The sequence below is a fragment of the Urocampus carinirostris genome, chromosome 6 (genome assembly GCF_059441175.1).
Source record: "Urocampus carinirostris isolate Australia breed hairy pipefish chromosome 6, RoL_Ucar_1.0, whole genome shotgun sequence".
In the NCBI taxonomy this organism is placed as follows: domain Eukaryota; kingdom Metazoa; phylum Chordata; class Actinopteri; order Syngnathiformes; family Syngnathidae; genus Urocampus; species Urocampus carinirostris.
The window spans coordinates 23,405,207-23,415,678 of NC_142354.1; the positions used below are offsets into that span (position 1 = coordinate 23,405,207).

Here is a 10,472-nt window from a genome sequence, read left to right on the forward strand (position 1 = left end):
GGCGCTGAATGAGTTATAAGTATAGAGTTATAAATGTCAGTAAAACAAATCGTAAATTTATTTTACAAAAAATAAGCAACATTTTATAGCAATGAATTTAAGTTTTGTTTTCTTTCCAAAGAGTGTAAATTACTTGTAAATTTAAGAAATAGATTGTAAAATTAGAAAGAAGCAAAATTTTCTGTCTTTGCGGTAAGAATAGAAATGACTATTTTTGCAATTAATATCAGTTTATTATAAATTTATGTAAAATGTCATGACATTGGAAAAAATGGGCTGAAGTTTGTGTTTATTTTTTTGTAATGCGAGTGTAACGCAGTTTTAAATTGAAGTAAAATTATCTGGGAAAAAAAATCATTAAGTATAGAGTTATAATTTTCAATAAAAAGTATTGTACATTTATTTTTAAAAAAAGTTTTCTGTCAGTGGAGTTGAATTTTGTCCCCAAGAAGAGTGTTAATTAGTTATGATTAAAGAATGTAAAATTTATAAAACCAAAAACTGAAATAAGCAACATTTTCTGACAATGGGGTAAGTCAAGTCTTGTTTATTTGTGATGCCCTTAATCACAAGGAGCGAACTACCAACTACTCTTACACCATCCCCTGATCTAAAACCTACATGAGGGCAAGGAAAAACTCAAAATGAGTTAGAATATGATGTATTTTTTTGCAATGTGAGTGTCACTTTGTTATAAAAGTTAAAATATCATTTATTAGAAAATATCATTTAGAAAAACAGCTAAAATAATTGACATTTGCTGACAATGTTAAATAATTTTTGTAATAAATTGAAGTATAAAATTGTGTAATTACAAAAATAAAATAAGCAACATTTTCCAACAATAGGGTAATATGAATTTATTCATTTTGTATTGTGTGTGTAATTTTCTCATAAATTGGAGTAAATATATCATTAAATTAGAAATATACATTAATTGACATCTCTGACAATGGGGTAAAACTTACGATTCTTTTGTAATGAGAGTATAATTTATTGATAAATTGTAGTAAAACATTGTATTTAAAAAAAAAAAGCGACAAGGGGCTAAGAGTTTTGCAATGAGGAAAAAAAAACTCAGGCAATGTAAAAATAAGTCCTTGGCACTGAATGAGTAATTCATTTGTGACCTATAAATACTCTCGAAGGGACTGTTTAGCCAATCAAAATGCAGAACACAATGCCTGATAAAATTCCTTAAAGCAGCAAGACGGTGAAATGTGAACCGTGTTAGAGCGAGCTATTACAGTATTCGATTTCCTATTCTAACTCTTTATAAGTAATGCTTTATGATCGACCTTGCAGATGTATTAACCCGGGTCTGGTTTGCTTATTTAGTGGCCCCCTCGATTAGAATGAGACAGTTGGTGTATTGCAAATGCCTGACCTCCCCATGTGCATAAAAATAAAGGAAACACATAATGAGGTGAACCAGCGGGGAAGAGTTTCACGCCGCGTGCATACAAAATGACGTTTCTGTTTCGAAGTCCAAAGTGTGAAGTTTGGCACCGTTTAAAAGCAAGCGTCTTGCGGTCCAATCCAGTAACGTTATCATAGCTTTGTGTTGCCACAGAAAATTAACATTATCAGTCAAATTAACTGTTTTTATTCATTCTTCCTCTACTCTCCTTCAGTTCGATTTCGGACATCTGCGCACCAGAACCTTCCATAATCGAGTAAGTTCTTTCAACTGCTGGAAAATAAATGGAGAAATTGCATTCTCATTGCTCACGTGTATTTTTTTCTTTGTAAGTTAAAAGTATGAATCTATGTAAACGTAATCCCACCTTGTAGTTTGTGGTATCAAGAACATGGCATCAGAATTCCAAGTGCATAACACGCCTGCTGCCGGGCTGCTAGACTTATTTTTTGTCAATCGTGAGGCAAGCTCGCCAGATCCTGCTCACGTTCTCAGGAGCTTTACTGCAAAGTAAACAAACGAAATCTTCACTATACAGACGTTAAAAAGGGAGAATATTAAATGAATGACAATAAGAAAACCATAATAGGATCCGCTGTAATTGAAATCCGTTTACACCGCTTGGTTTGAACTGTAAATATGTCATAAGCGGGGTTACAAAAATGATTATTATCAATTTTGTACATGAATTACTTTTTCAATGAATTAACTGCAACTCATACTAAAAGTACCAGCTCGGTGGCCTTGGGGGTAGGGCGCCTGCCCTGAGACTGGGAGGTTGCTAGTCCGGGCCTCGGCCAGGTCATACCTAACAGCTACAACATTGGTACCCATTGCCTCCATGCTTGGCGCTCGGCATTAGGGGTTGGAATTGGGGGGTTTAGTCACCTAAGGACTCGGGTGTTGAGACACATTGGATGGGTTGAGTGAGGGGCTGGGAATCCTCTCCTTTGTATCGATCTCCTAGAAAGAGTAAAAAAATGGTGTTCTTGATTCTAGGGTATACATATACTCAAAGTAGATAGATAGATAGATAGATAGATACTTTATTCATCCCCGTAGGGAAATTCACACTTCCAGCAGTCTACCCCGTTGTTTAACAGATTAACATGATGCCCTAGGGGTGCTTGTAGCGGAGTGGATGACGTCACGCCAGTCCAAAAGTTCGACATCCCTGCGGCAGATGGAAATCTTTTCTTTGTAAAAAATCCAGGGATACACCACCTCGTGTTAGCAAGTCCGCCTCCTCTCCGATTCCCCCCGGCTTTCGTGTCTCTGTTTAGCGGCGTTGAAGCTGGATAGCTCCGGGTGGCTACACGTTAGCGTCCGGAATGCTAAACGTGAGCCACGTTTCCGCAAAACACAGCAACTGCGCTCCCTGTGCGCTTCGATGTTTTCCACCAGCACTCGATGATCTTATTTGGTCGTGAGTTCGCATTTACCATGATTACGGATGGTACCGAAGACTTATAACGCCGCTAGCCGCTTCGCTAGCTCCGGCTCTTCTTCCACGATAGGCCCCTTCATCACGCCGGCACAAGAATTCTTCAGGGCAAGGAATTAAAATTCCTTGAATACACGCATTTTTTTGTGCACTAAAACCCATGTCCCATAGGATAGAAGTATTCCATAGTGTAGTTGTCAAAACGGGAAGAAAAAACACCGAAGATAGGAGCAGACAATAAAACAATAGGGCAGCTGCTGGAAAAGGCAGCCGCTCGTGGCAGCGCCGCTTTGAAGTATACCGCTACCCACTTGTTTAGGGTAGTGATGGCCCTGAGGAAAACTGTTGGTATCTGTTTTTAGGGACCTGTAGCTTATACCAAAAGGTAATTTGTCAAAGAGGTGGTGGCCAGGGTGAGAGGAGTCCTTTACAACGCTGTTGCCTACAGGAATAGCATTGAGGCAACAATTGTATTCCTTTGTAAATCATTAGAGACCTATATTTACTTTGCTGCACGAAATGTGGCCATAAGAACCGTTTTTATTTCAGTATAACTTTCTCAAAATTGGTATAATATTTTGTATCACTCTTTCTCAGGTCAAACTAAGCATTGTGACAAATGTTGAATACGTTTGGCAATGATTCTTAACAACATAAACTATGAACACAATACCAACATCAAATTTACAGTGTACAGATGCTACTTACGAACGAGACGATCGTAGGTTGAGTTTGTAAGTTGCTTCAGTGTTATATTTTGTATGTTTAGGGTTTGTACAAGTATGTTTGAGGCTTGTATAAGTAACCTGTATTTTGTACTAAAATAATAAACATTTCATACAATAATATGCTCTTGTAGATAACGTTAAATAAAGTCAAGTTTAACTTACTTTTGGAAGATGAGCTTCAATAGTTATGCAACTTCCTCTTCCGTGGTAAAAAGTGGCAGAAAAAAATGATCCAACCATTTTCTTAACCGCATCAAGCTTTCTTATTCCTCTTTCATTTCAAAAGAATTGACTCGCCTTTTGTTTACACTTTACACCAACCATATTGAACAGATGCACTAGATATTAAACAGTAAAAATGTCAAGGTTCTAAGCGTGCTAGAGAAACAGTGCAGTGTGTTTACACACGAACTAGGAAGTAGAAGCCGGATTTCTTCTTCTTGGTGGATGCTGGGTGACATCTCACAGCGCCACGCGGCGGAAAGAAGCTCTACAGCACTGTCCTTTACTCGGAAAAAGGTGCAATACAGCAAATGTCGGGATATTTTTCGACATCCCGAAAAAAATGTTTGTATCTACCGTTTTACGTAAGTCGAATGGTCGTAAGTAGGGCAGCATCTGTATTTATTTCATCCCCTTCAAAGATTCATCATCAGATACAACAAAAAACAAGCTTTAAATTCTTTTTAGGTAAAAAACGTGCGCTATACACATACGGTAGAACATTTAGAATTGAAAATGAGTGATTGGGCCGCAATTGACAGCTTCATAAATCAAAGTTTTACATTGATCTATACATAATGTTTAGAAGGAATTTGTTTTTACTTTAAAGCCTGGCCTGTAGTTATCTGATTGATTCGTAGATGGTCAGCTTCCCTTTCAAGTTGGCTCATTGCCGTTTTCAGCGCCTGTACATTTTCCCCTGCAGAGCAGACGTCAAGCTTTGAAAGTTATCAAAAGGAAGTCGCCCACTTGGAAAGTGTTTGCTAACGGGCTCTCTGGACGTCCGTACACTTGCCCAAGTATTTCTCTCTGCTCCGAGTTGTTTAGGCTTGGAGCTACTGTTTTAAGGCTAAACATTCCCAAAAAGTACAGAGGAAATGGAGGGTTGGAGATTGAACGAGAAAATGACATGGAAGGAAGCTGGAATAAAGATAGAGGCTTAATCTCCTCATGCAGGTTGACATGACTGGCAAAAGCAATGTTTATTCACCGTATTTTTCAGACTATAACCCCAAATTGGACAGAAATTTGAAATTGAGCCTTTTAACCTGGTGCGCTTTATATTATGTGGAATTTGGTGAATAAAATTGAAAATACATAGTCATTACCTGTTTACAAGTTAAGGTGTTGCATACTTGATTTTATTGTGTATTACCACTAAACCACCACTAGCACAGATGACATACAACAAGGCAATAGATCTCATTATCACACTATTTTCACTCACGGTGCCAGTAACATGGCTTTGCATAGTGTATTCTGATAGGTTAACAGTCTCTCTACTTTTTTACCACGGATGAAAAAAGTGGAAGTCTTTCATCAAAATACTATACAAGCTCTTTAACGTACATAAACATATTGACCCGAAAGGTTATTGACGCACAGGTGAAAAAGTGGATAGACTATCAGAAGGCACTATGCAAATCAACGTTGCTGGCGCATTGAGTAAAATTAGTGTGATAATTGGATAAGCTCTAATGCCTTTTTGTATGACATCTGTATGAGGGGCAATTGGTAAAGTATCAGCGCTGTTACTGCCACTACCACTACTTAGGTATGATTCCCTTTGAATACAATGTTATGTGATCTTGGTCAGCGATTCTTATCGATTGAGCAATCATTGCATTAGTGTATATATAGCTCATCAGTTATACACAAATACACACAGTAGCTCTTACTATAACTTAATTTCATGTGCCTTAAAGCTGGGTGTGCCTTATGTAGAGAATAAATTGACAAAAGACTATTTTATCGTGCGAAAAATACAGTATATTCCCTCGCTCACTTTGTCATTATTGTGGCTTCCATTCCCCACGTGAACTTGTGACCCAAATTCCATTTCTGGAATGTTATTTTTGCAGCCAACAAAAATCAGGATAAAGAGACACGGGACACCTTGTCATAGCCGTGAGCTGATCTCAATCTAGACTCCCCCTTAACCCTTTATTGTCAGCTTTAACAGGTTCCACATGCGGCAGTCGCATTCCCTCACAGTGCCTAGCAAAATGGTTGCCCCCCTTTTTGTCATGTTGGCACTTTTTATGCTTTAAACTTAAAGATATACAACTGAAAATAATTTCCAAGAATCAACAATATGTGAGACGTGAAGTGTTATTTTATTTTTTTATATTATACTTGCAAGGGGAGGAAGCAAAGTAGTTGTCGAAAAATGTTGGTCCCCTATTATCTCAGCTCAGCCAACTGACACCAGAAGTTCCTTAATTACTTTTGAATGATCCAATGTCAACATTAAAGACTTAAAATGACAGAATGCACCTGTGTGTCATTAAGCCTTAGCTTATGAGCAATAATTTAAAAATCAAAAGCATTAGACCACTGCACACCTACCAAGACCTGGCCAAAACAAGGATAAAAACTATTCAGGGAAGCAACCAAGATGCACGTGATCACATTGGATGGCTGGCGGGCATACACAGCTGAGTTGGGACAATAGGTCCATAAGATACCTATTAGTCATACTCTGCATAAATCTACCCTTTATGGAAAAGTGGCAAGAAGAAATCCCTTTCTGGCAGAATAGCATAAAAAGGCCCCTTTGGCGTTTGCGAGAAGCCATGTGGGAGACACAAATAACATGGAACAAGGTGCTCTTGTCAGATGAGACCAAAATTGAACTTTTTGGGATGAATGCAAAGTGTTACTTTTGGCGTAAGAGTAACACTGCACATCACCCTGAAAATACCAACCCCACTGTCAAACATGGTGGTGGCAGCATAATTATCTGGTGTTGCTTTTATTCAGCAGGCATGAGAAATTAGAGTTGATGCGAAGATGGATGGAACCAAATACAGGACCTCAACACATCTACAACCAGAGGATAGCACTAGTCTCTCATACTGCTCTGGTGTGATTTTGGTCCGTTCTTTTTCCAGCCTCCTCCACAGTTTGGTGATTGTAGTGGGTTTCTAGACTATAACTTAGTTACCAAGGATCTTCCAGAGGTTCTCTATTGCGTTAAAATCAGGACTCTGGGCCATTCCCTAAATTAGATGTTTTCCCCTTCAAGGAAATTATTTACCCTTTTTGCTCTGTAACATGGAGCATTGTCCTGCATAAAGACTGCAGGCTGATTCGGGGATGTAGACCGCATTGGTTACTCTGAATATTTGTCTAATTACTACGAAACACAATCAAGTTATCCATTAATTTTAAACAAATTAGACATTATTGTTCATACCCATTAAGTACTGGGATCCACTGAGTGAACTGATCTCCAACAAGAATTTGACCAACGTCAAATCAGACAAAGTCTGTGGCCAGAAGCTCACTGTACCATATTTTCTAACTGATAATTAACGGACCCAACAGCAGCATTATGAAAATAAAACACTGTTGAACAAATAACTTTTTTTCAGTTCCCATCGATCCTCTTCGTTGAGTTGATCGTGAAGTCGCTCGGATGCCTTTATCCATCTCAAACAGTTCTCCAAATTAGTTTTTGTCCGAGGAAAAGGGACAAACTTCCTCCCCACCCCCTACCAATCGTTCTGGATACAGCTGATATACATCACAAGTGCCCCAGACACATAGTCCAACCATTTTGATGCAAAACACTGTACGAGTCTGGATCACATGTCCATTGCCTGTGATACAAAGATGGCCCACCTACATCAGCAGCCATGGGCTCTTGTCTGCCTCCTGTTATGATTGGCTGTCGGATCTATGAATTCTCAAATGATGAATCAAAAAGACTGTGATAATTTCAAACGAGAAAATTGGGATGACATTTTGACAGTTCAATATTTTCCTGAAGGCCAAAATTGTTGTTTTTCTACTTGCGTCAACAAAAGAACAGGAATTATTGGAAGACATATGTGAGCACGTCACTAATTGTCTTTTAATTGGTTGTTGCACACGCTTATCTCTGCAGGGCGGTTCTGAGCCATGCGAGGAACCGGTTGAATTGTAATGAATTTGTTGGTGAAAAAATTAGAAAGCTGTTTGTGGAGATAGACGGGAATAAATAGTCAGTCATGCCAGCAGCATTTTAATTGTGCGCTGATTTACATGGGCAGAATTTCTGCTTTAAAATAATTGAGGTTTTCTCCTGGTTTATATGTACCCACTTTTATCTCTAATTTTATATTTTTTCCCAGAAAAAAAAACAATGTGAGCCACATTGATAATAAGATTAGTGACTGCCCATGGTTGTTGAGTATTCTGTTAAATCCTACAGTTGGAACATTTCTTGTTTGCATTATCAACCAGAAGAGAAGTTATTTAAAGGGAGTTATATTTGCTTCAGCCTGGTGGCTTTGGGGGCAGGGCGCCCGCCACGAGACTGGGAGGTTGCCGGTTCGAGCCTCGGCTGGGTACCTTAGACTTACAACATTGGTACCCGTTTGGGGGTTCGGTCTTTTAACGACTCCCAAAGAGATGTTGCAACACCTGAGATTAGTTGAGCGAGGGGGCTGGGAATCCCCTCCTCTTTATCAATCTCCCAGAAAGAGTCAAAAATGTGAATGTGTTCTTGAGTCTAGCTACCTACCACCAGGGGAATATGGCTCCAGTGTGTGTGTGTATGCAATTATATATATACTGTTTGGCTCGAGGGCTGGATCCAGACGTAATGTTCTCAGATGGGCCGGATAAGTTGTAGTTTAGCTCTTTTTTTTTTTTCAGTACTTTTACAGGGGTTTCTAACTTGCTGCCCTCAAAATGATAGTTTAAGGCCCCCACCTTTATTAAAACGTTAAGTGGACAGTATGTATCTTGAACACAACATGTAGTGTGATAAAAGAAAATATAGAGACTCAAGGTGAGCATAAAACAACATTTTCCTTTTATTTTTTTTGCCCAGCCTTTCGCCAGATTTTTGTTTTTGGTACAATTAGCAGAACGATGAAGGACATTTAAGTCAGCTCCGTATAGGTGAGGCTCCTGTTATATAAAAGGAATGCCAGTATCTAAACTTAACAGTGTTCAAAAATGCACCATAATTGTTCATGTATTTTTTGATGATTATTCAAATCAATAATATATACATATATTTTTCAAATATTGACATTTTTACCCCGAGGAGGCACTAAATAATACACTCTGTCGCTGTAAGTACTGCCCTAGCGTGTTAATAAGGTGTACGAACCCTGTTAGGATATTATCAAGCCAGTTTAAATTCAATTCAAGTCAGTTTCTATTGCATTGCCAATGATGCTATTGCAAGAAACTGTAATAAGAATTGTACTGCAGTCTGGATTAAAAATTATGAAATTCCCAGAGCTCAAACTATGCAAATACATACTATTGTAATTAACAATGGGATTGTATACTGCAAAAACTGTACATACCGTATTTATTTGTGTTTACCAAAAAACATTGCTGGTTATGTATTTTACAGTAGTATCTTGCCATATTTCTACAGTAATCATTCATAAAAATATTGCTGACTACAATCACAAAACATTGTATGCAATAGAACCATGTTGTGGCAGTGAGAGCGCCGTATCCTAACCACCTGAACTTACATTTTTATTTCATCACGCTGTTTTTAGTCACTGTACCAGAAACAAATGTTAGAGAATAGAAAAGCCAAGTTTTTCTAAAAAGAAAGTTTGGATTTCTTCCCAAAGAGTTCGGTTTTGCAAGGCACCGTAAACTATAGGGATGTAATGTAAGAACAATGTTGCATATTTCTCCATGCGCCATTTAAACGCAACCAAATGTTCTTCTAAACAGTGTGAAGAAGATGGCGTCCGTCGGAAAGCGAACCTCCAGTGCCCGGATATCCGCCGCCGCCGCCTCCTGCACCGTTTTTGGGAAACGCCAACGTAAAATGTGAGAAGGGATTGATTGAAGACGGAAGACGGTACAAAACATGAGGGAATTGAATGAATTAAGATATGTATGTCTGGTTCTTGTCTTTTCTTCTCATTTTTTTGTGGAATAAGTCTTTCCTTGCATTCCATTGCGCGCATATGTGGCTTTCGGTTTTATTAGTTAAATTCTATATGTGGCTCATACTTTTCTACTGAGCGACACATGTTCTCTTCCTGATTGTATAATTGTTTTTAGCAAAAATGTAAATAAAGAGACTATATTTGAATTAATGACCTTTGTTATATTTGATAAGCCTGAAAAGCCATTCAAATAAAACTCAGCTCATAAGCGAATTTTCTAAAATGTAATTTCTCCAGTCATTTTTATTTTTTGTGTATCCTTCATTTATGGTTCGTACGGATGCTTGAAATCCTTAAAAATGCTTGATTTTTTTGTTGTGTTTTCAAAGATTGATTGGCTGAAGTGCTTGTAAATTCTTGAAATTGTTGCCATGTTTCACAACAAGTCTGCCTAAATATGACGCCGACACTGCTCTCTGGTGGCTTCACTTTGCCTAGGAAGAGGAAGCGTATTTCTTCTTCGGGATGGATGCTGGGTGACCTCTCACACCGCCACAGCGAGGGTTCACTGTTGTTAGATCTATTACCTTACATCATTAAAAAAACACACAACAAGAAAGACGAGCGACACTGTTTCACATCTGACCAGAACTGCAACCGCTCTTGTATTTTCTTGCAAACAGTTGTGTTACAGGGTCGATGTGGGAGGAGAGTTTAACATAGCCAGAGGACACCAAAAAACATCAAACAGACCATCGTAAGATAAGAAAAATGAAACATCAAACAGGACAGAGAAAAAT

The 10,472-nt window shown here is 38.3% G+C and overlaps 1 protein-coding gene across 4 annotated transcripts in view; it reads left to right on the forward strand.

Moving 5' to 3' along the window:
- Positions 1-9,882, forward strand: part of rad18 (RAD18 E3 ubiquitin protein ligase) — a 40,889-nt gene extending 31,007 nt beyond the window's left edge. For 2 of the 4 annotated variants that reach the window (XM_088338353.1, XM_088338352.1), the window contains exons 12-13: positions 1,635-1,676; positions 9,512-9,882. In XM_088338353.1, coding sequence (XP_088194479.1) covers positions 1,635-1,676; positions 9,512-9,614 — 145 coding nt within the window. In that variant the 3' untranslated portion in view covers positions 9,615-9,882. The remainder of the gene's footprint in view (positions 1-1,634; positions 1,677-9,511) is intronic. The other 2 variants (XM_088338354.1, XM_088338355.1) reach the window with 1 other exon arrangement.
- Positions 9,883-10,472: the final 590 nt, after the last annotated feature.